Raw genomic sequence first — 25410 nt, forward strand, 5'->3', positions numbered from 1 at the left:
GGACTTTAGCAGCAGGTTAGAAAGGATCAAACTTTCAGTAAATGGAACTGGACAGAAATCTTTGCAAGAGTAGCAACTGTGTTTCATGCACTGCTGATTCTATGTATGGCAAGTCCAAGACAGCTCCGCTTTTGCCATTTCCCCAAACTGCACCTGCAGGTTCTGCCCTCTTGTCAAGTCTGGAAGCCTTCCCACAACGGGTCTGTCTTTACAGATTCACAACAGGGAGGGGATCGACCCAGAGCCCCTTGAGATCCTACACTCAAATAGCTCCAGCATGCCCCAGCTTGCCCTTGCTGAACAGCCGCTCATCTGGCACAATGGTTTCCAGCACCGACAGGTAATTCTCCTGCCATCCAGGAGCCAGGCTGCTCCATATCCCCTGTGGGTGTGGGGGACAGCTGCATTTATTAACTGCTGCAATTTTCACTGTGGAATCAAGTCTGTCAAGGGTAGCTTTCAGCCACCCCTCTCCTCCAGGATTAGGGGAGTTTGTCAGGATGGAGAAAGGCCTCACCCCTAAAATCCCATGTCCAAAAGGTTTAGTAATACTACAATGCTGAATGGTACCCCAACACTTGCTTTGTATCATAATGATTCAGATGGCATCACCCATCCCTCCAATCTCCTATCTTTGAAGCGTTGAAGTATTAGGAAATCTGAATCTATATATTGACATTGCTTTCGAAGATGAATTTGAAGCTAAAGCTTTGTAAACTTCCCATGGGCTAACTCACAATGACTTTAAGGTTGTTGTTAACACAATAAAAAAATCCTGTGAAGTTCTGTGCTCTGCAAACTACTTCTGTTTTGCTAACTGAAAATTAGCTTTTGCACTTTTCATGCTATTAGATAACAGTTGGAGAAAATGATCCAGCCTGAGCTGCTAAAATTGCTCACTTTTCACTCGACGCTCTCATTTTAACTAGTGGAACTCAACCTCATATTTGAGCAAATCTCCATTTTCCCTTGCCTTTTTCTATCCATAAGGATGGCAGTCGATGGCCTTTATATTTCCATATGTGCGTGATTTGTTTCTGACTGATGGTTTTTGCTTTTAAAACTTTAGCTCAAGCAGAAATGTATTCCATAAAAATACACGTTTTCAGAAAACGGTTTGTCTGGTAAACTCATGTTTACACATAAACTGCATTTTATTCTGATAGATGTATTCTTATTTTCTTTGCTAAATGAATTAATGTAAAATGTGATTGGAAAAACACAATCATCATTTCAGATTAATACAGTGCACACAACTGATTTTACTGTTCATGCTATTCTCTGTGCACAGGACCTGAAAGTAAAAGCAGCCGAGCAGAAAAGCGTCATTGACTTCATTGAGTCATGTGTGGAAAAGATGCAGCCACAATTTGAGGACAGCGTAACTCAGAAATTAGAATCAAGGTACAAAATAACAAAGTCAGTTACCAGATTCAGTGATGTAAAACTGGCTAAACCTGCTGAAACTTTGCAGTGGCATCATTGGTTCTGTGCAGGAATGTGTGCCTTTAGAAGAAAAATGCAGAAGCTGGGAGATTTCTGCCATCAACAGACTAGAGAAATGAAGTCTCATTTACGTGACAGTCTCTTTGATATTGGGCTGACTCCAGTGTTCAGAGTCAGTCTTGATATCAGGCAGGACTGACAGCTGCCATAAACTAAATCAGGCCCATGCGGAGACAAGCTGGGTATTGCTGTTCACAGCCTTTGCTATACAAATGCACAGAGACACCCAGCCAGGTTTAAAGGCAGCATCTTTGAAAAGGGGGCATTGGAATCATGCACCTTCCAGCATGGAACCAAGGCATGCTACAGGACTGTGCTCCCCATATTGTCATTTCAGAGATGGAGGCTGCCAGTAGGCCACTAGGGTGTTTCACGGGAAGGGAAAAGCCCGAAGAAATGTATCAAAGCTTGGATTAAAGGTCATCCATGCACTTGGTTTCACTCTAGTTTTGAGGCAGGAGGAACAGAAACTAAATCTTATACAAGAAGTCTTACAAATCTAATTTTGTTTATTCTGCTTCAGTTATTTGCCATTCTAACAATGTTTTCTCAATATAGCAATGGCGAATCTGATCCAAAAAGCAAGCAGGCTGATCCCACGCTAGCTCCAAAGGACCAAACGGGAAATAAATGGCAGTATTTACAGCAAGAGCTGTCATCAAAAATGAAGTCTCCCCTCTGCCAGCTTGCGGAACCTCAGGTTCGTTTAAGTTCAGTAAAACACACTTCTGCATGCAGTTAGTTGTGGTCAAGATAGCAATTAGCATATCTCCCTGCATCATTGTATCATGTCTCTTCATCAGATAACTGAACCCTGTGCAAGTGCTCTCCAGAGGAAATTGTTACTGCATACTGTTTTCATGATTGTCTTTTAATTTTACTTTGAGGTAAATAATATCTCTGAAGTAGTGACTACTAAGCATAGTGTAGGAGCACATAGGTGAGAACATTTTGGTCAAAACAAATCCCTGGCTTCAATTTTGTTCTGCCATTCACCATTGTGTTCTCTCTTTCTCACATATCAAAAGTGGAGTTTGGACTGCAACAAGAGCACACTATGTATTTATTCTGAACAAACTGCAGAATTTTACTGCTTGGAAAAAACTATATTTTCTGTTATAAACAGTTTTGTTCACATTCAGTTAGAATGACTAGATTCCCTGTTCTCTGAAATTACTGCATTACATGGAAGAATATCAGTCATGCAAAATGATGAATGTCAGCTCTTTTTCAGACTTACACTACAGTGAGCAGCAGGGCTGCCTTAACACAAACTACAACTTGTAGGCCTTAAAGGTGGGAATCAGAGGCTTCTTTTTCAGTCAATCTCCCATCAGGACATAGCCTACCCAACTAATTTTTGCTAGTAAAAAGGGAACCCTGCTATCCAGGTGCTTTATGTTAATGTCTTGAAACTTTCATTTTAATGCTTTTTGAGAGGAGTGTTATCTAGTTGCCCATAGCCCTGTCTTCATTTGAGCTGTTCACCTAATTGCAATGTTCTTTTTCCAAATATTAGATTACAACAAAGATGAACATGCTGCCCCGAGGCACATTTGCTAGTGCAGGAACCCCAACTGTGGAAGAACTGAAAACTTACACTGTCCAACTGGGAGACCTAAGCCAAGAAGCAAATGTGGTACATACACAGGTAAAAATGGCATGTCGTAGCATTGCAAAAAATACCAGGGATTCTAAACACAAGACACTGTTTGGGCACTGGGAAACATAGCCATTAATCATATTACTGCAGATGGTGTTCACTGTAGTGTGGCTTTTGCATCAGGTATGGACTATAATGTAGAAATCAGCTTAGGATTTTGAGAGGTAACATTTCAAGTTTCGGCTATGATTCTTCTGATACCTGAATCCAAAGATTTGCTAGTGTGGGTAAAACTCCTCAAACTGTATAAATATAAAGCAAGGAGCCTGTGAAAAATTTCATAAATCTGCAGTATTGGAGCTGACAAAACAAATTTTGTTGTGCCCATTCCTGGGATTAGACACCTGTAAGACCACAGCCACTCCCAATACATAAAGGGTCATTGTCTCAGCTTTGGCCTTGACAGTTCTGAATATTACATGCATATAACTCTTATCCAAGTCTGTCCCTCAGTATTTCATTAATTACATTTTATTATTAGCTGACTGAACCTCTAACCTTATACGAGTGAATAAATCTTAGCCATGCCTTGGGTGAAAGTACTGAAAACTTCTGACTTGCCTTTACCCAGGATAATGTGACAGAGGAAGTCTCTTCCAATTTGGACAGAAAATTGTTTGAGCTGCTTCTGGCAATCAGCCGATGTTTGAATAACATGGAGGAAATGTTAAACACCTCAGTGCTCTCCACCGAAGAGGCAGCCGTGCAGCAGGCTCTTTATGAGGTAAATGTCCTAAAGCATCCAGGGAGGGAGAAACCCCAGTGCATTTGTGTTACAACAGAATATATATGGCCTGATATTTCCTCTCTGTTTTGCTGGTATTATTCAGGAATAACACCACCAAACAGATTTGGGCCTATTGCTTTTAACAACAATTATCAACTTCAGCCCTGCTGCCTTTTACAGGCAGGAGTCCTTGGACAGAGACCATTTTCACTCATGTTATCTTTCTTTCAACCCTTTAGACTCTTTCTGTTGAGCTGCAAAAACTTCATGCTGATCTGAGTGATAAAAAGGATGACCTTCTAAAGTCTATTAGTTGTGCTGGTGGGAGCACAGATGTGTTCTGTGAGTGCTTTAACAACTTGCAGGCACGGCTGGAACAAACTCAAGCTGCCACTGCTTCAAGGAGCAACTCAATGAAAGCTGGGCTGGATCATAATAGCAATTATCAGGTACTCCACTGCCAAATGCACATCTTGTTTCACAGCATCTATTAGACTTGTCAGTGTTAATGCATTTGGGTTACAGATGAGCACTCTATAATGGGCTTGCCTTTTTTGTGGTACTAAACAAACTTGTCTTGGCCTCTCAAGAAGCAAATTAATTTTGCTGTTGACAGTGCTGTTTGCAATGCTGACTACCTTAAAGGCCTTGATCACAGTAGAAAATCTGCATGCAGAAAAGATGGAATTAACGTGGGATCCCATGCACGCTGAGCTACAGGCTAAAGCAAGTTTCTGTGTGTAGGGATTAGGCCAAAGAGGGTTTCGTATATTCCTTCTGCTGCTGTGTGGACACAGGAGAGGCAGGCTTTTTCCCTTTTGGTGCCATGTCTGGCATTGGGCTACTTTTAGCTATGTATCGGGAGGTTGATTTGACCCTTTGTATTTACTGTTCCTTTAGATTTTGTGCTGCAGAAACCATAGTTTTGCGAATTTGCGTTTTTCTGTTCTTTTTCAGAAAAGCAGATAATGAGGAGCTTTTCTATAGATTCTTGTGATGGGCTACATCTAGTAGCTATTGCTGGAAAATATTCAGATCAGGTATTTAGGCTGAAGTAAGGAAAGAAAAGCCTGGTCTTTGAAATACAGTTTCCAATGTCCAGCAAAATTCCAGTGTGCTCACCGTCTGCAAGTCAGCCTAGCTCTTTACTGCTGAATAATAAAACAGTTCCTTTGAAGTACACTGGGATGTTGTTTCCAAACAGTAGCAGGACTAGTCTTGCAATGTTTAGTTATGCGAAATCCATGGAGCTTCATCAGTTGCCAGTAATGGGGTCATTTTCTCATTTTCAGAAGAGAAGAATTTGTTTCTCTGTAAGTTTCACAGATTTTGATGGTCATAGAGGATCATTGTGACAGAGACTACACAGACTTACACTACACAGACTACAGAATTTCCTTCTTTAAATTACTGCTTTAAGCCCATAATGCACATGCTTTATTTTGTTTTTTAAAAGAGGAAAAAATTGCTTTTGCTGCAAGAAGTAACCATTTTGTTTGCTGTGTAATTTTGTCTGGCCACTACTATATTCCTGATATGTGTTATACTTACGATGTTTGTTTCTTTTGCAGAATGAAACCAGGCTGCTCTATGATCAGTTAACTGAGAAAAAAGCTACTCTGCAACAATGCTTGAATGCCATACGTGGACATAATGTTTCCGAACAGCTTCAGGTAATTTCATTTGAAGGAAAAGAGAGGAAAAATCTCAGCATTAGCTATTATTTCCAGTTTTGTGTAGTCTATTAAGTTTTATATTTTCTAAAGTTTGAGTCGTACTTAGGTTTTAAGAATGGAGGAAGGAGAGAGTTCAGTATTCACCACCCTTTTTTTTTCTTTCTTTTTTTTTTTTTTTTTTTTAACTACACCTCAATCCATAGTCAGATCTAATTCCAATCCTTTTAGTAGTTGGAGTGGAGGAACCAGTCTCTCCACAACCTCTCAGAGCAAATACACCCCACACTACAGCAGGGAAGAAAAAGAGCTACACAAAGTACAGCACTTCACACATTATGCCTTTTTTATAAGAAAACTAGCTTTTCTGTGTGGGAATAGGACTCCAGTATTTATATCTGGTTATTCAGCATTTATAAGCACTTTATCATATGGCATTTGACCAGTTAAGCTATTTTCTTTGACCTTCATAGGGATTAGCAGAGAAGTGAAAATGAATAGACTTCATATACTCCCCAGAATGGTCATTGGCCATCTATCTACTTGTTGGTGAAGCAAAGAGGGTGTCCCAAAACTTTTTTTGTTACAGGCTCATAACCTTGTTTACAGGCATAACTTTCTGCCAGGCTGAAAGCTATGTTCAGAACTGCTGAATCCCCTAGCAGGTACTGCTGCCTTAGATATATTCTGTCAAGTAACCCCTCTTGGAAAAGAAATGCCAGAAGTACATAACTTCCCTTCCTTCAGAGAGAACCTGTCTCAATCCATCCCTGACTGACTCTTTCTGATCCATAAGAAAAATGGTATTTTCTGACTCTGTGATTCCTTTTAATGACTGCTCTTGAATTAGTAAACTGAAATGCATGTTGAATGTTGAACTGAGACACAAGACCTGAATTCACTTCCTGGCTGTGCCATGTGAATCCAGTAAGCTGTGTCATGAACAGTCTTGTCTATTTAGCTTATAAGCTTGTTGGATCTCCATGTCTCATTGTGAACTTATGAAGTGTTGGCAGAGCAGAGATCCAGCCCCTGGATCTGCTGTGCTACTAGTAATAATGGAAGGTTTAATGGAACAGAACTCTTCCTGATAGCTTATTTTGTCCTTAATTCAGAAAACTGATGCCTGTGCTTTGGAGCTGCAAAACTTTGAAAACCAAGTAGCAAAATTGAGAGGCCATGGGGAAAGATTTCAGTTACCTATCACCTTAATCCAGGAAGCTTATAAATTAGAGGTAAGAGCACAGTATAGTTTCCACTTACTCAGCAAGGTTTGATTCTTCTAAGCAATGTATTTTTAGCATCAAAAGGCTGATGGTTGGTTATTTTGCATTCTGGGAATGTGTGTGTGGGTTTGTAGGATTCATTTCTGTCCTTTGTGAATCACTAAACTGTGTTTACATTGTAGGATGTTTTGGATGACATGTGGGGGATTCTGAAAGCAAAGTATGTGGAGCTGAACTCTCCTTCTGTCAGTGAGAGCCAGTATGAGGACTTACTTCGTGGATTTGCAGAGCTGGTAGCTATTGGACGAGAGAAGATTGCACAAGATCCAAAGCAGCTAACAAAAAGCAGAGCAGCTCTACAGTCTCACTTGGAAAATCATAAGGTATAAGATGCTTATCACAGCACTGCTCAGATCAGCGTAGCAGGAGCACTGGTTTTTGTGACTGGTTTCTCTCCAGTGTTATGGAGAAGAATGACTAGCTCATAGCATAGGGGAGGGACTGGAGTACAAGCAGAAAACAAAGCAAAGTTTTCAGTAGACCAAAATAGGACCCACTAAAATATGAAAAAGAGGTTGTTATTACAACTGCAGTTTTGGTGATAAATTAAGATCAGGATTTCAGTTTTGTCAGTCTAATCTACTTTGGCTTACCTCAGAACATATTGATGTGTGAGGAAAACACATGTCCTTCTAATTACTGGTAATAAATCAGTAGTGAGATTCCTGAAGTTGCTGTCTAGCAATTGGGAGTTGAGCCTTTGCTTTCAGCATTCTGTGCCGTCGTGATCTGATGGAGGAAACTTACCCATAACAGCTCCTTTTCTGAAGGGAGAATAGTTTAGATCCTCCCCTTGGCAGCCCAGTGTCCCCTGTATCCAGTGCTACATGCTTGATGGCAGATGGGTGAGAATGCACCTGCATCCTCGCTGTCCTGCTGCTTGGCAAGAAGCCCTGGCCAATGCTAGTCACTTGAAGATGTCTCTGTCACGTCAACACCTTGATTTAACTGCTTCATGTAGCTCAAAGTCCCTTAAGAATTGCTTCAGGATGCTAAGCACTGCAAACCACTACTCCAGAGTCATAGGAATGGTGTTTGCCACTCACAAATTGCCCTTATCAAAGCAAAATGTTAGGAATTTATTTAAAAAGGAAAACAAATAATGTATCTGCAGTCCACGTATACATACATTGATTTACAAAAGCAAAAGAAAACTGCAAAAGCCATTTTCCCTGCCCTCGTTATCAAGACTTATCAGGATGCTCACACAGCCTATGCCTGGGGTATGGTCCTTAAGTGAAATTCTTGTACTAGGTATTAGTTCTTAGTGAAGAAGATCTTGACTGAAGAGTGTGATCTTAAACCCTCAAAGCTTTTTTGTGGGTGAAAGTTCTGTGGAGATTCAGACATTTCCCAAGAGCTCAGCTGAGCCATAACTAAATCAAACTGTTACCTTATAGTTATCCCAAAGGATTATTGTGCCCTGCCTACTGCTTAGGCCTTAGAACTGCTAATACCCTTGGTGCTTGGAGTCACCTCGCAACCAGGTGAAACAAACTGGATAATGGCTGTCAGGTGATAACTACCTCACACTAAACTATGAATTTATTTATAGTTAAACTCTTCCTTCCATCATCTTCCTACAATATCTTCATATTTCATATGAACTGAAGATGTAAATGTAGATCTTTTTCTTTAGAAATGTATAAATGAAAATAGTGTATGCAACTCATCACTGGTTCCTGACTAACTATAAGATGATCAGTAACTGCCTATCTTGGGGTGATGCAGAATTTGAATAGAAGGCTCCTGACTCTATGAGCTATGAGAGACCCTGAAACTGGCTGCTCTTCTCAGTGAGTCTTCTCTGTCTTCTTCATACTCCTGCTGTGGGTGTGTGATCCCTCTTAAAGACCAAGCTTTAACTTGTTTTTTTCAGGACTTTTTCCACAACCTCATGACCCACATGGCTTTCATGCAAGCATTTTCCAAGAAAGTGACTCCTTCCATCCTACAAAAGAGAGAGGAATTCTGGAGAGAGCTGGTGAATGAAGTCAAGTTGCTGGAGCAGAAGGCTTGCCAGTATGGTATACACTTAGAGAGCCTGTTAAAGGTAATGAGTCAAAAGAAACCCAGAGTAAAAACTGGAGGGAAGAAGGAGAAGATTTGTGTCTTGGGGATCCCTTTCCATACCAGTGATTCTTTGGCTAGTAATTGTCCCTTCCTGTCTCCATTGGACGGCAACAGTTTATTTCTCGTTCTGTATGTGTCATTAAACTGGCTTTTTTCCTTGAAAACCTCTGAAAGTGGACATTTCAACTCATTATTCTGACATGGGTGGGACTTTATGACTTGTTGCAGTAATTTTTGAGTGCCTGGACTGACAGAAGAGCCCTTTAAGGCACAAAAATACCAGCACCGCTTTAAAATAGAACTTAAAACACCCTTAGAGAATAAAAAATTAAGTATAACACTTTAAAATAAGAAAACTTGAAGATATTGGAGAATGAAATAATTAATTCATCTGTGGTGAAATCATGTCTTACTCTAATATTTCCATATTATTCACTTATTTTCATGTTCTGTTTTATTAAAGCAAGAGCTGCTGTTGCTAGAATAAGCATTAAGGGCTCACTCTGGTGTAGCAAAAATGCAGGTAGATGCGTGCCATGTTAATGATGCAATGTATTTTTTAGGAATGGATGGAATTTGATGATGAATGCCTAGTTTTCAATAAGGAGTTAGAGGCGCTTGCCTCTACGTTGCCCACTGTGAATTTGGTTGAAGAAACAGAAGAAAGATTAATGGAAAGGATTGCACTTCTAGAGGTATTTATGTGTCTGTGTCTCTGGTTTTCTTCGTGGATCTGTAGAGCTGGCAAAAAGATTAGTTAGAATATGAGGAGAAGATGGTTTGCAGGGCACTGTTTCCTTTGTGTCCTTGTCTGTGTGTGGATGCAAGGTGAAAACTTACTTTTAAAAGTAGCAGGGGATTGGGCTGCTAATTTCAGCCACGGGCTGGGCTACAAGTTCATTTAAGTGGGAGTAATGACTATAGCTGCTTCAGAACTTGGTCTTCAAATGCAAATATTTGCGAGAAGATAGTGTGCAGGCTACATGAATCCCAAGGACAGCAGAGAGCCTTGGAGTGAACATAGAGCCACTTCTCTGTAATTCAGGAACAATTTTCATGCCATGATGTAAAACCTATGGAAGAGGAGAATCAATCTAGTGCCTTCAAATATCTGAACCCCTGGTTACAATAGAAGGTCTACAGATTTACCAGCTCCTTTTAAAATCCTGTCCTGATTTCTATCTGACCAAAGAGAATAAAATTCCTTTTGTACAGAATGACAAATAGGCTCCCAGTTTCTTCCCAGCTGCATCTCTGATGGCAAAGCTACACCTTTAGTTAAAACCTCAACTTCAGTTGGAAACATATTATCTATGGTTTAAATGCATTTAAATGTAAGGATATGAAAGCAGCCTTTATGGTTGTTTTATAAAGTTAAGAAGAAATAGTGTTCAATAAACTTAGTGATGTATCTTCAGAGAGTGCTCTACATTCCTCACAGATTTGACCTTTCTTGGTCTTCAGAGGACCATTTCTATTAGAAATTCTTGAACTAATGAGTCTTTGGGTCTATATTGAGTCCAGTAGGATATTTAAATTCATACACTATAAAGGCAGAAAGGACTACTGTAATTTAATCTAGTTAACTGCATGAAACAGATCATTGGACATTCCCAGAAAATTCTGAGTTACAGTAAAGCTTTTGAAATGAATCAACAGTAGATATCTACAATCATATTGGCCCTCTGGTGCTTTTGATGCCTGTTGCACTGAGACAGGAGACATGCAATATTGCTGTATCCATTCAGTGTGAAGCTGCCTGGTTTCCTTTGGCTTTTTAAGTTCTTAACTAGCTCTTCACTCTTAAGTCTTTATTTGTCTTTAAAGACATCAGAAACAAAGTAGTAAAGCTTTAGAAGATGCTTTTGGGGGGAGTCCCAGCACTGGAGTTTCACAGTTTCAAGGACAGAGCAGAGTAAAATTCTCTGGGGCTTAATTCCTGTGAGAGAAATATCCCTATTAATAATATTGTACAAGCCCCTTATGCCTGGAGAGAAGTGAGATACTTGCACATCACGCAATTGCTGTTTTCTGCCTTCTCCCTAGGACTGATCTACTTCCTGTGGTGTTTTTTTTTTCTTTTTTTTTCCCTTTTCTCATTTTGACCTTCCAGTGAAGTGTAGCAATGGTGAAATGATGCTTTATATTTATTCAGCAGTCTAAACAAACCAGACCACTCCTATGTCTGTTACTTAATGTCTTCACTGTTCACTCTTCATTCCTCCCTGCCACTATTATTCAATAATTATCCCAACAGCTTCCTTCAAAACACAGCTAACATTTTTTTAAACAGGATAGAGCCAGAAGGCCATCTAAGAACAGGAGGGCAATAACTTTCTGCTGGGGGCAGTCATATATTTGGACAATGCAGCCAGATGTGATGGAGAGTTTTTGTCCATTGCTTGAGGTTTACATGTGTCAAAAAAGCCCATCAAATCATAACACAGTCATTCTGATAATGTATGAAATTATATTGAGATCTCTCTTGATCTATCCAGAGGAAACAAAAAAACCCCAACCTGTGTCCCTTTTTTATGTAATGAAGTACAGATTCCTTCTGTTTGGAAAATAAAATACATGACAGAGAAAATTATATGTGTTTTGCTAGCTGTGTTTTCAGTTTTTAAAATATTATTGTTTTGCAAACTTCCCATATTCTGATAGCAAATCAAAAGCAGTGTTGATGAAAAGCATGCCAGGCTGTACCAGATGGTGAAAGAAGGGAAGAAATTGCTGACTGCTGTGAGCTGTCCAGAAATAAGAAGCCAGATTGGGAAGCTGGAAGAGCAGTGGTTGTCTTTAACCAGAAAAGTTGGCCATGAACTACACCGACTTCAGACGTTACTCAAACTCTTGGTCAGGTGGGTATAACTCAAAAGCAATTAGTGATATCAGCTAGAAATTAGTTTCTAACCTTCTATAGATGTATTTTCTGAAATATGGCAGTGAATTAATAAATAACACAGCTCCTTTAACTTAAAACTGAGAAAAAGGAAAAAAAAAAAACCAGTGATTATCAGAAAAGTGGCCCTTTATTACACAGCTGATCTTTTCTCACTCTGTAGACAAGTGCTTCACTTCCTGCTTATTTTTGTAGGAAAATATTTTGATTGCTGCCATTGCAAAGTCAGTGCATCTAGGTGAGAGTTAGCTGCATTGTGCTGCAGTTTTTACATTGGAAGTATTAACAGAAGCTCTGATCATGCTGCCCTAAGCATTTTGGCCTGCTATGAATGCAAGCTAGCCTTGATTCCCATGCAAAAGCATAATGCACCTGTCTGTGCACGTACCCTATCCCCCTTACAAATGTTCAAGACCTGGCTGACATGCTGCCTTAACTTGTGTTTTGAAGCTCTCCAAAGGGGGATGACCCAAGCATGCTCAATGCTTTCACATGCCCCAAGCCAACTGTCAATGCAGTCCTGGCAGTCAGGTGGAGACAGTTTGGGGTTCTACAGCCCAGTCCACCAGCTGATGTTCCAAGGTCAGCTCTCCCTGCACCTGGTTGGCTGGACCCATAGTGTGGACAGAGCATGCCAGTGTTTGTTGGTATCTACCTCTGCTGTGTATTCTGCACTATATCTCGCAGTGTGCACAATCTCCTCTGGTGGTTTTGACCTCCAGCAAATCTCTTTTCACCCATGTGAGCTTGTCCTGGCAACTGCTGGGTGAATACAGAAAGAGGATGTTTTCAGGGAGAGCAGAGCAGCTGAAAAGAGCTGATAGGAATAGTCTCATGCGTACCTCCAGCAGAACTGTCGTGTTGCACATCGATCCATGCTTCTGCAGGATTGTGTAGCAGAATAGGTGCCAGAATAGCACATGCCTCCTCACAGAGAGGAGGACAACTTGGGGGGTGAGAAATGTATCCTAGACTCAGCTAAGAGGTATATGTTTGTGTGTTTCATTCCCTCCTTGTAGCTACAACAGAGACTCAGAGGAATTAATGAAATGGCTGGATTCTGCTCAGCAGAGAATGAATTTTTGGAAGGAGCAGTCTCTCAATGTGTCACAAGATCTTCCCACCATCAGGGATAACATCAACAGCTTGTTTGTAAGTCATTTCTCCTGCCAGGTTTAGATAAGGCATTGTACTTCCAGGGAAAATGACCCTTTTGAGTGGTGTTTTTATTTGCCATGACCCAGAAGCTGCCCACATAATATAGCACTGAATGGCTGTGTGTGCCAAAGCCACTCCATTATCTGTGTGGGGAGCCATTAGGGTGGGAGGCCACCAAAGGTCTTCCTTCAGATTGCAAGGACAGCCAGAGTGCATAAATCAGAATGGAATCCTCTCATAATGAGCTCCCAACTGCAACACATCACAGCCCATCCAGGTTCTCTTAGGCACCTACGGCGTAACAGCATGGTGTCTGTCTTGCTCCTATGCCAAATACCACATACAGCAGTTCAGCCAAGCTGATGGGCCACTTACCGACTGAATTTGGAGTATGTGCTCAGGGAACAGGGGTGAAGACAGTGGTGCTGTGAAGATGGTCAGACAAAGTCAGGGAAGAGAAACATGCTGAATTGTATTTCATGTCTTTGCCTGCCCCCTGCTGCTGTGCTCCCCTTGTATGACTAGCTAGGAGGTTCAGCCCCAGTGTGAGCCCTGACAGAGGGAGTCTTGCACAGTGGGAAAGCAAAGCATCGTGAAGGTTGGACTGGTAGGTGTGAGTTGGCCAGAGACTCAAGGATTGGGATTGTTCCCCGGACCTCTGTGTGAAGTGGGGATCAGGATATTCCCAATCCTTGTGGAGCAAAAGGTGGCATTCAGCATTGTATCAAGATAGGCAGAAAAAGGCCTTACCTGCTGCCAGAACATGTTGAATTTAGGTTTTCTGAACTTTACAAACTTGCTAAAATCTGTTTGTTGAGGCAGTTCATCCTGTCACTGAAAATCTGGTTTGTCTTCTTTATTTAAATAGATACATAAGTATTTACCCTCTCTTAAATTTCTCCCATGCACCTCAGACATTCTCTAAGGAAGTTGATGAAAAATCTTCCCTGAAGTCATCTGTGGTGAGCACTGCCAACCAGCTCTTTCATGTGAAGCAAGCTGATGCTGCAGCACTTAGGTCATCTTTGGCAAAGTTTGAGCAAAAATGGGGAGAACTGATTACACAGCTCCCAGCCATCCAAGAAAAGCTTCACCAGGTGAGGAGAAACTCTGCTGCCATCTCTCTGTTCGAGCTAAATACTTTAAAATGTTGCTGCTGGAATTCAGTTGGCTACTCTATAAAGCCCCCAAAGCACCTCTTTTCTAATTAGCTGTCTGTCTTGCTTTCAGAATAACCCCAATATTGTCCTGCAGTTTAATTATTGCAGTGTTCTTCCTGGGCTGTTTTGCACATATCTATCATCTTTACAGTTTTATATGAAAGTCTGTTACAATTAGAAATAATTTTATTTCAAATTTCTGAATTCTCGAACTTTTCTTAATTTAAGTTGTATGCCCCTCTGGAGCACAGTGCTCACTTTCAAGTTCATACCGCTATAATTGCAATTATAGTGCCTGAGCCTTTCTAAAAATACAGATGTCATCTTTTTTGATATTTCTAACAAGCAGAGTGTGGAGGATTCATTATATGCTTTTCCCCCAGCTTCAGATGGAAAAACTGTCATCACGGGAAGCTATTGCTGAACTAATGACCTGGCTGGACCATGTGGAACAACAGCAGGGACATGAGGAGCCAATAAATTCACAATGTAGTGCTGCCCAAGTCAGAAGCCTTCTTCAGAAGTACAAGGTAAATGGGAAGCTGTAAGTCCAGGCCTTCTGCAAGGTGTTCGGCTGTAAAAAGGATGGAAACAGCCTACAGGCACTGTTATATCCTTCCCCTTGCTCTTGGGAGGGTTCCTCAGTCTCGAAGGTGCCTTAACATCTTCCTTTACAAAAACCTTTTGCTTCTATGCCACACAAAATACTTCCTGCCCTGCAATGCAGCTACTGCCTGCTGTGCTATAGTCTCCTTTTCCTCGTGCTGTCCCATCTGTCTCGCTTGGTTTGCTCTCTCTTACATTTAGATTATAAAATGTGTTGAGCAGGAAAGCTTTGCTTCCTTAGGAGGATAGACTCTGTGTTTGTGCTGGTTTAGTCTGTCTTTTCAACAAGAAATACCTCATAATGGAGCTCCATAACCAGGATCTATTTAACTAGAGAACAGGGTTTTTGAATATTACATCTCATCAAAAGAGCTAACCTGCTAGGAAGAAGGGACAAGATGAACATCCCTGCAGAGAGAGAGGCTGCAGCAGACTCTTGGCTCTGTTCAGATGCTAATGCACCAAAGACAGAGGCTGATTGCTCCAGACACAGGAAGGATTCAAGCCGTGCTTGTACCTCCATAGCTGCCAGGGAGCACAACCTCAGGGCACAAATCCCTACAGAGACATATTTTGCTCTGCCCTTGCAGAGCTACCGAGCAGTGCTCTGGACTCAGTCTACAGCTGCAGTTCTCAGACGCTTTGGTACTGCACGAGGCAAGTGCCAAAGTAAGCATTTCTTTCCAAGTGCCTTAGTATAGCACATATATAACATTTTGCTCTATATCAGTTGGATTTGGTAGTTGGAACATGTAGGTGAGGTGCTGTTTTTAACCCTTTGGATATTTAGAGATCATTTTGTAGGTGTGTTTTCTGTACTTATCAGCAATGTGGGGATGTGTATGCTGAGAAGAAAGCTGGATGAGGGTCATGAATTCCTACAGGGAAGCAGCTATGGCTTCAGTACCTCTACTGTGCTGTTCCCTGGTGGCTTTTTTCTGGGTTCTACTAGATACAATGAGGAGCCCTTTCCTGCCCTCTTCTTCTAAGACCTTCTGAAATAAAAAGGCATTCCCTTATGTTCTCACTTTGCGTGTAGTTTCTCACTTGTCTCTGTGGGCAAGGACTCTGGTGCTGGAGGATACTTCTTCCTCCCAGATATTCTGATGTTCTATTCTGATACTAGGTATTTTGATAAAGGAGCACAAGCTCTTGTCTGCACTTGTCTGTGAGTTGCAGGAGTGTGGAAAGGCCTCAGTCTTAGCCTAACCTGGCAGTGTGATGGTATTGTCCAGTAGATGAAGTATTGGGTCTGGTACCCCTAAGTTTTATTCCCTGCTCCGGCACTAGCCTGTTCTCACCTGCCCATGTAATGATAGTGATTTTCTGCAAAAGTGGATGGAAATAACTACACAAATATAGAATGGTAAAAATTGAGAATTATTGCTACAGCCAGGTCTCTTTCAGAAAAATATTTTAGGCCATGGTTCAGAATAAGCTGTGAATGTCCCATAACTATGCCTTGAAGCATCATTGGAACTGATCGGATTAAAACTGCCAAACTATTTGTTTTACATTTTTGGTTTTGTGTTTTTTTCCCCTCCAGGAATATATGATGGAAATGAACTTTAAGCAGTGGATGGTAGATTTTGTTAACCAGTCACTCTTGCAGATGAGCACTTGTGATGTGGAAAGCAAGCGGTATGAAAGGACAGAATTTGCTGAGTGTCTTGGAGAGATGAACCTGCGGTGGCACAGGCTGCAGGCGTTTCTGAACAGAAAGGTTTGACTGAGTTCTCATTGCTTTCTCTCTCACAACTCTGATCTTGCCTGTGCCAGTGCTCTGTATTTTGCAAGCACCCTTTCTGCCTGAGTCTGAAAACACTGTTGAACACAGAGAGACTCTCTGTGCTCTCTGCTGTCTGTCCATCCTACTGTCTCATGGGCAGCCTATGGAGCGGTCTCATAGCACATCAGCTATCAGGTGGTGGGCAGGCATCCAAGCCTCAGCAAGGTCTGGGAAGGTAAATTCTCCTGTAACTTGGGGGGGGGGGGGGGGAATGGACAAAAGCTGCTCTTTGTGACAGCCTGGGATTTACCCTAGTTGGCTGTATTAGGTAGAAAAAATAAGATTCCTCATATGAAGAAAATACAGTCAGTGACATGTCAACAAAGATGACCTATATTGAGAAACTTTTAAAAAGGAAGAACTCAGGGTAGTGTCTGCAGGTGAACCTGTTAGTGAAATCTGTTGAAGCTTTGGGGTACTGTGAAAGTTGAGGCATTTAAAACTCAATGGGAGAAAACACTGGATGGTTTGTGGAAAGGACAAGTGCTACACTGCTTGTTAACAAACAGCCAGGTGCTGCTCAACAAATGCAGCACCAAAAAAAGCAAACCACCCCTCCACATGCCATATGATGGGAAGGAGAAATAGGGATATATTAAGCTACCACCCGTTTTCCTTTTGTAGCAGTTGGATTTGCCAAAAAGTAATAATTAAGTAAGGAGTGTTGACAGCCATATTCATATGGGGACATATGACCCTGCTGGAAAAGGCACAGCAGGGATCGCTTCCCAGCCCTGCTCCAGCTCTCCTGGGTCACTGGAAATGAGTTACTCTGTGTCTGTGTCCTCCTTCTGCAGTAATTAAATACACTTTTCCCAACTGAGTGCTTTGAAGATCAGCAGTTGATAGGCAAATTCTACATGTAGACTAACTATACCAGCACATCTTCTGTGTTGCTCTGTAGAAAATCTGTTCCAGGCAGTGCCTCAGAATTACTTTATTCTAGTGAGGCTAGAAATAATCCATGCATCCAAGAGTAGATGCTGCTGCTTGTGTGCCCCGGTGCCCAGGAAAGCTAGTGTGACTCATTTGATATGGAAAAGACCAGGGGAAGGTTAGCATCCCAAAATGCAAACATGAGGCTGCTGGAACAAATCCCTCTACCAGCACATTCCTCTTTCACCTCTGTTTTTCTCCTGAATTTACAGGGCTTTGGGAGAAGCTGCCCTCCCTGAATCCAGATATGAAAACTGCTGATCGAACAGAAAATTCCCAAATTTTTCTGACTCAGAAAGTCTTCCATTCAGTTCCTGCACAATTGAAGATTTCCATTATGAAATTTCAATTTGGGGAGAGTGGGGGGGAAGTTATCTTCTCTAACCATTTTCAAGAAACTGCATTCTAGGATTTAATGGATCCTCAGGACCAGGATTGAAGATAGGAGGCCTGAGGTCCCATGCTTATTAGTAACTTTGTCAGCTGGGTTATAGGGAGAATGAGGTTTTCAGACTTCATATGAATGTATCTGCATAGCCCAGGGTCCCCCAACTTGTCAGGTCCGGAGACTGCCAGCTCCAGAACCTACACTGCCTTGTTTTCTTCTCAGGGAGAAGGTCAGATCCTCAAGAGCCAGTAAAACTTTTTAGCTTTTCCTTTCAAAATATTTTCTCTAAATAGTATTTTCAGTGCAAATATTGTAATCTCAAATTTTGTTATGGAAGAGGGAGCCCTGTTTCTACCCCACCTCTAGGTTTGAGTAAGTTAAAGTAGTTCTGTAACTTTCAGATACAAGACCTGGAACACATTTTGGAGGATATTACTGAAAATGAGAACAAAGCACAGACTCTACGCAACTGGCTGGAAGCTCAGAGTGATCGACTGAGATCTTTACAAACCCCAGCAAGTCTGATCTCTGCACAGAACACATTAGATGATTGCAAGGTAAAGCATTATATGTGTGATACTATTGTAAAAAACATATTAGCACTTTGCTGAATCCAGACTAAAGAACTGCACAGATTTTAACAGAAAAAAATGTAAAGGAAGTTGCCATTTCCTAGAAGTATACTACAATGTAATTTTAATTAAAGCATGTTAGGTTCAGGTGATAAAAAGCGAGGTCCACTTTTAATGTGAATTACTAGCCATTTCCTAGAAGTATACTACAATGTAATTTTAATTAAAGCATATTAGGTTCAGGTGATAAAGAGCGACGTCCACTTTTAATGTAAATTGCTATTTTGTGGGGTTTTTTCCTGCAACTGAAGATGCATCTGTTGTTGTTCCATGGTATTTGGAATGTTGTGCAGCAATATTGTAGATCTTATTCTAAGATGCCTCCAAAAGAAGTAGTTCTCAGTTCAGCACAGCCATGGCAAAAGCTATCAATTCCATTAGTTTGAAGAGCTCTGTGGTAGAAGTGTCATGGAAACTACACAGTCCAATTTGGAAAAATAGCAACTCTCTCTACTCCTGCCCTAGAATGTAGTATCTCTGTGCCAGCCTCAAGAATCTGAGTGTCCTTTGGTTTTGTTTTGTTTTTCTAGGCATCAGCTCCCTCAAAAATTAGTACAGGTGCAGCCAGCTAATAATTGGCTCCTATAACTCTGACACTCTGCTGTTTACATTCAGTACAGTGTTCCCTCTATTTTTTAACACGGAATATTTGTTCTTTCATTGCCATGGTTACATGTCTCTCTCTTGTAGTAGGCTACTTTTATCACCTAGAGTGCTCTGTTACACACCGAGTTACTTGTCTTCTCTGAAGCGCTCTGAAACGTGTTGAGGGGCCAGAATGGAAGAAAGGTGCTGGCTATCTTTGACTAAAACACTAACCTGCTCATTAAAGTTAATTTGCTCAATAAAAATGAGGTCCAAATTTGAAAATGTTTTGGGGACAGTAAGTGGCGGGAAAAAAGGTTGTGGCTTTAAGCGTACTATTATAGGAAAATGTTACGGCCCATTTTGTGTACGGATATTTACTCATTTTGTGAAGAACTTATTGCTGCGCTTTCCTGAGCATGTCAAGACTAGCTTAAAATCTTTCTGACTGGGGGAGAAGTTATTCTCCCAGGCATCCCTATTGATTTCAGTAGGGTTTCTCCCATGGGAGACAGCCTCTGACTAAGAGGACAAGCTGAGAATAACTTTCTAGAAGTTGTTAGGTTGTCAGGGATCCTTGTATTGCAAAGTCAGTTCCTTTCTTACCTTTGTCTGCTGGAGCAGAGGAGGACCTGAATGCTAACCTGCCCAAGGAAAAGTTCAGCTGCATTAATAGAAAAACTTTTTGCATCTGGAGAGGTACAAAGAGGCCTGCATGATGGCTGAGGAATTAGATCCTGATGATTTTCTTCCCAAGCATGATGTCCAGTGCTCATGCTGACAGTAAATGGACTGATTCTAGCTCTACCTGCAGGAGACTGTCTAAAGCAGCCACTGTCATTTTGAATTCTGTGAAGCAGTTGTTCTGTGTCAGAGTTGAAATGGTCGTGGTGGTGGTGTTGCATGGCTGAAGAATTACACAGAATTGGTTTTAGAGAAGGAATGTTTATCTAAGCTCCTCACACAAAAAGGTTTTTTTCTATGGTCTCATTGAAAGATCTTATCTATCTTCCTTTTTTTTTTTAATTTTCTCATTTAGGAGCTAGAAAATCAACTCACAACTAAATCCAGAACTCTTGATGAGCTCAAACAGAGTTTGGCTTCAAATGGTGGGGCAGAACAAACCCCAGAAGCTCTGTCTCATAGGATAGCTGAGCTCTGTGAAATGGTGGACAGCATTGTAAGCCAGGTAAAAGCTTTGTTTGCATTCAGATTTCCTCCAGTACATATTCTTACCACCAGTGTTATTAATCTTCTTCATGGGATGGCAGGAGCTGGTACAAAAAAGATGCAAAGTATTCCTTTCCATCTCCCAATGACTTTCATCCACATGCCTGGATGGCTTTCACGATCTTCAAATCCTATGTAGTTTCCAGTTTCTTCAAGGAGACTCTGGCAGATTGGTTTCCTGTGCAAATTGACTCCCCAGCAGTTTGCCTTTATAGTTATATTCTCCTTATACTTGGAACTGATCTTTTTTTATCTAGGTGTAATTGATAGGAGCATGAGATATAATAATGAGTACATTTATGGATTTAAATTTGTGATAATAAATAACCATATACTGTAGAGGTTTATATGTGATGCAGTGATTGTGTTTATAGTTAAGATTCCCTTACACTTTCTATTGTAAATGCCTTGCTTTTGTTCCTCAAAACTTTGTGAAAACTGAACCCTTTTGCTTGAACTCTTCCACATGAGATGTCGGTCCAGGATGGCTCTGCTGCTTCTTGTTTTAGATTTCAACAGAAATCGTGGCCATTTCTTACTAAGAAAGCAGAGAAATTTTTGTGTGTGCACATGATGAAAGTCTTTCCTTCAGCTGTAGAGCTGGCAATTGAAATTGGCAGGATTGACAGCCTAGTGCTTTTTTCTTCCTACAGTCACCATGGGTCACGTTAATTTTAGTATTTTTATGACTTAAGTATCTAATTTACAAACTGCAGAATGTTCTTACAGCCTAGTTGTCTGCATGTGCGATGAAACACCAAGTGCAGCTTTCTTCCCACAGGTGACTGCTCTCAGCAGAGCCAGGCTGTGATTTCAAATATAGGTCTAAGGAGATGTGATAGCTTGATTGTATTGTCAGTAGGTTGATCTCAAGACTGTGAGTCTGTGGCTGAGACATTTCAAGAGCACAATATCTTTCCATCTTCCTTGAGTGGGCAGTGATTAGTTGCAGGCTACAAAAAGCAATTAGAGATTCCTCCCACCTATACCATGATTCAAATGAGAATAGGGATGATTAATCCATCTACTCCTGCATGCCTGGAACTCGGATACTAGGATTCCATGATCCATGCAGTCTATTTAGCGTGCACTACAGTGTAGAAAAGTCTTCCTCTTCCATTGTGTGGATGCATAGTCATAACTGAAATCTGGCATCTGGCTTTGCCAGGTCCCATGGAGACATGCTTGTTTGCTTGCCTGGTTTTCATGCTCTTCTCAAAGCATCTGGTACTGGCATGACTGAAAATAGATATTGAACTAGACTAATGTTTTGTCTAGCCCAGGACATGCCTTATGTACTTTCCTGATACAGAAGGATAAAAATGGCAAATCAAACTGAAGGAGGACTGTTGGTTTGTGTTTACAATGTCTGGGAGTGTGTGGCAAATGGAAACCATACTTGCCCCAATGTAGCTTAAATTACTATAGTAATGAAAGAGACATAGAAAACAAAGAGGATATCCATAATTTAATTTTATATGAGAATCCTGAAGTTCCTAGAACTGTTCAAATTTTCATTAAAAGGAAACTTGATCTCTGCACCAAACTATCTGGTTCCTAAGAAGATTAAGGCTCTCAACTTCCTCCCACTTCAAGTTGATTTTGGCAGGAAGGAATACACAGTTCGTTATTTCAGTACTTTTTACGTTTTAGGAGGTTCTGGAGTTGTGGCTGACAGTATAGTGCTACCCTGAACTCTGGTTAAATTTTTGTTTCCAGCAAATTCTTATAATTTGCTCTAAATACTGTTTACTGCTTCATTTGAAGCCTGCACACTTCCTTACCAAGTGGGAAAATACTCCAACTTGTGAAATTGTTGTGGATTGTCATGGAGTGAGCATTGCGCTTAGTTTTTTAAGTCAATATAAAGGTGATTTATATGTCAGGACTATCCAAGAAATAGTAACAAAAGTGGTTCGTCTGCAGGTTGCACAGTTAAAGACCTCAATGCAGTCAATACTGGAGCAGTGGAGAGTATATGATGAAATTTATGCAGAAGTCAGCCTGATGACAACAAGATATTTGTACTGCATAAACCAGTGCAAACCTTCTGTGGTGTCATTAGAAGCTTTGAAAAACCAGGTCAAAACTCTCCAGGTAAATCTACTGAAGTTGTCTTATTTCTGTACTTCCTTCTTTGCCTTTAAACAAACTAACTCCAGTGAAAAAAGACAGAAAAATGTATCTAGGCAACTTCCTCTTTATTACAGTGCCATCGAAGTCAGTGGATTTGGGGGGGGGGGGGGGGGTGTTTGGTTTTTTTGTTTGTTTGTTTACCTCCAGAGACACCAAGGACTATTTTTAGACTTTGTACATTATTTAGCACATAGGTTCAACTTCGGTGCAATTCAGGTACCAAGGTTCAAGAGAGAAGTACAGGTCAGCTGCTATCATGTCTGCCTTACTGTGGCCTAGCAGAGCCTCCATTTTGGATTGCAAAGATCCTTGACATTTTCGTCCTCTGCATGTGCTGGAAGGCAACCCCATATGAAGCACCAGGTCCTCATGCTCCTTTGCGTTACAGAGTCCAGGTAGACATGTGCACTCCACCACCATCCCTCATGCTAATGTCTACTTGGTCCATGTCTAATCCACATGGACAGCAGGAAGTTTAGCTGAAAATACAGCTGGCAAAGGAAAACCTAATGCCATCACTGTATGTGTTTGCCTAAAGGTTACTCACCATTCAGGTGAAAGATGTTGGTTCTCAGCTCATTGGTCAAAAGGAAATTTGCCCTTTCACTTGCACTTGCCAGGGAAATGCCCTGCCATAAGGCTGTAGCATAACCTGGAAGGAGATGCCTGTGCATTGATGCTCGGACTCAGTGCAGAAATGAAGGAGACCTGGGAGAAAATTGGCAAAGGGTCCATGTCTCTAGATCCATGATTTGAATGATCCGCTTGGGGTACTATCTCCCAGCCACTGTGCCAGTGACCACTGACACATTTTGCATTAAAGCATCCTTCCACATAAACAGCACAGGAGTCAAGGTCCAGGACCCAGGATTCCCCTTCCCAAAAGCTGTGGCTGGGGTTAGGTGGGCACAGCAAGCCCTGGGGCAGAGCAGGGCGATCCCCAAGCCTGGCGTTTCTGATTGCTCCAGCGTGAAGTCAACTGTTCAGTCACTCTCCAGACAGCTGGAGTTCCCTGCGCAGCCTCTGAATGAGGCTGGACATAAATACCAGACGTAAATGCTCTGGATCATCCTGCTGCTCTGCTTGGCTGTTACAGAGTCTATTGGGGCATCTAGAGAGGCAGTCCAGCTGGCCCTGGGTCTGAATGTTTTACAGATATGGCTAAATCCCCTTACTTGTCTTTAAATGAGTGTTGAAAGGCTGTGTAAACACTCTGTGTTTTGGTGTAAATAAGGCCTGTTTTGGTTTATTTTCAACTCATATCAGAAGTGGTGCAGGACAGACAGAGGCTCTGAATCCTGGGCACATGTCTCTCGGCAGTAAAGCCTGCATAAGCGCTTTCCACCCTCACCTGGGGACATGTAATAAATGGAAGGAACTGGGCACCTTCTTACCTCCTTCCTTCCATCACCCTCATTGTTTTTAATCTGGATCAGTTCACAGATACGACCCCTGGCAGGGTCCTGCAATTGCCTGTATCAAGAGGGGGAACATGCATCCAGGGACAGGAGTTGTCAAGCCAACTTTACTGCCAGTAGAAATTTGCCTGAAGCAGTGGCTTAAAATAAAAACATTTTTGGTTTCTAGTGAATTAATTTAATCAGTTTAAGGCTGTGGGTTTGTTAAATGAGCTGTTTCTTTAAGAACAAATAAATTACCTCAGCTTAAAATGTGCCCCCTGAATGACTTTTTAACTTGGACCATTTCACCTCTCTTTTAGCTTCCTAATTTTTAGGATCAGGTGTTACATTTTTCACAAACATTTTAAACTGTGCTGCAAACAAGTGGCATTATTGCCAACCTATCCCTAGCAATCTATAGGGGAAGCTATACATGTGTCATTCATCTCCACTACTAATTGCAGTAATCCATTTTGCAGTCTCTTCAAGATGAATCAGAGAACAGTGAAGAAAGTTGGGCCAAGCTCCAGGCTGCTGCCAGTAACCTGAAGAAGAACTGCTCCCCCTCCTTTGCAGAGATTATTGAACAGAAGTGCATGGAGGCACACACTAAGTAAGCCTGCAAAAAAGACCCCCAGTTATTAGTATTTATAAAAAACCGTTGCTGAGGCAGCACTTGAATGTCTGTCAGATTTTTAAATCTATATTAATATGACTCACCTGTCTAAGGGTACCTGTGTGAGCAATAGTTGGTACTACCTTTTTTGTGATGGATCACAGAGCACAAAATGGTGCTGTGTCAGCGGGCTTTCAGTAACATGGGTATGAATGCAAAGAAACTCCCACAGGAATCCTACACCAAATCATATTCTGGAGGAGAATCTACTAGGAAAATGCTCTCATCCTTTGATATATTGGCAGGTGGAACTCAGTAAATGAAGAGATCACAGATCAACTGCGTGCAGTGCAAGCAACCCTGCAGCTTTGGGAGCCCTTTGATACTTTATGCACTGAGGCAGCAGCCAAGTTACACCAGCACAAAGAGCAGTGCACTCAGCTCTTGGATGCTCAAATGCCTGAGGATAATATGATAGAGACCCTGAAGCAGAGGATACAGGATATAAAGGTACATGAATGTGTTTCTGCTTCCCGGTACAAACAGGATTTATTTTTGAGAAATAAATTAAAATAACACCTTCTTCCCCCCTCCTGCCCCAAATCCAGTCAATGGAAAACATAAAATCTGTGGGGTTTTTCCATTAACAGGCACCTTTGTATTTCCTTTAAATACTTTGACCAGATCCTGAGACCAGACCAATCTTGAGTTAGCATAGGATGAGAAGAGAGCAGAAGGAAGCAATCATATTCCATATCTGCCTGTTTCTGCTCTATGCAAAGAATCAGGCCTATGTTGGAAAGGACCATTAAACCAAAAATTATTTACTTTATGGGGCACTGTTTGGGAGAACAGATAATACCTATTAGAACAATAGCTGGGGAGAAAAGACCAGTTTTCCAGAACACAGGACCACCTTGAGGTCTTCTACAGTCTTCAGATTG

The 25410-nt window shown here is 41.3% G+C and overlaps 1 protein-coding gene across 10 annotated transcripts in view; it reads left to right on the forward strand.

Annotated features, from left to right (window-relative positions):
• SYNE2 (spectrin repeat containing nuclear envelope protein 2) overlaps positions 1 to 25410 on the forward strand; it is a 197726-nt gene that overhangs the window by 124070 nt on the left and 48246 nt on the right. For 8 of the 10 annotated variants that reach the window (XM_069783240.1, XM_069783245.1, XM_069783246.1 and 5 more), the window contains 21 exons: positions 215 to 340; positions 1292 to 1404; positions 2065 to 2206; positions 3026 to 3157; positions 3741 to 3893; positions 4136 to 4345; positions 5468 to 5569; positions 6685 to 6804; positions 6978 to 7178; positions 8735 to 8908; positions 9492 to 9623; positions 11593 to 11789; positions 12850 to 12982; positions 13903 to 14085; positions 14532 to 14678; positions 16301 to 16477; positions 18269 to 18424; positions 20124 to 20273; positions 22241 to 22411; positions 24330 to 24463; positions 24772 to 24976. In XM_069783240.1, the coding sequence (XP_069639341.1) occupies positions 215 to 340; positions 1292 to 1404; positions 2065 to 2206; positions 3026 to 3157; positions 3741 to 3893; positions 4136 to 4345; positions 5468 to 5569; positions 6685 to 6804; positions 6978 to 7178; positions 8735 to 8908; positions 9492 to 9623; positions 11593 to 11789; positions 12850 to 12982; positions 13903 to 14085; positions 14532 to 14678; positions 16301 to 16477; positions 18269 to 18424; positions 20124 to 20273; positions 22241 to 22411; positions 24330 to 24463; positions 24772 to 24976 (3258 nt within the window). The remainder of the gene's footprint in view (positions 1 to 214; positions 341 to 1291; positions 1405 to 2064; positions 2207 to 3025; positions 3158 to 3740; positions 3894 to 4135; positions 4346 to 5467; positions 5570 to 6684; positions 6805 to 6977; positions 7179 to 8734; positions 8909 to 9491; positions 9624 to 11592; positions 11790 to 12849; positions 12983 to 13902; positions 14086 to 14531; positions 14679 to 16300; positions 16478 to 18268; positions 18425 to 20123; positions 20274 to 22240; positions 22412 to 24329; positions 24464 to 24771; positions 24977 to 25410) is intronic. The other 2 variants (XM_069783243.1, XM_069783247.1) reach the window with 2 other exon arrangements.

The sequence above is a fragment of the Haliaeetus albicilla genome, chromosome 5 (assembly GCF_947461875.1).
Source record: "Haliaeetus albicilla chromosome 5, bHalAlb1.1, whole genome shotgun sequence".
In the NCBI taxonomy this organism is placed as follows: domain Eukaryota; kingdom Metazoa; phylum Chordata; class Aves; order Accipitriformes; family Accipitridae; genus Haliaeetus; species Haliaeetus albicilla.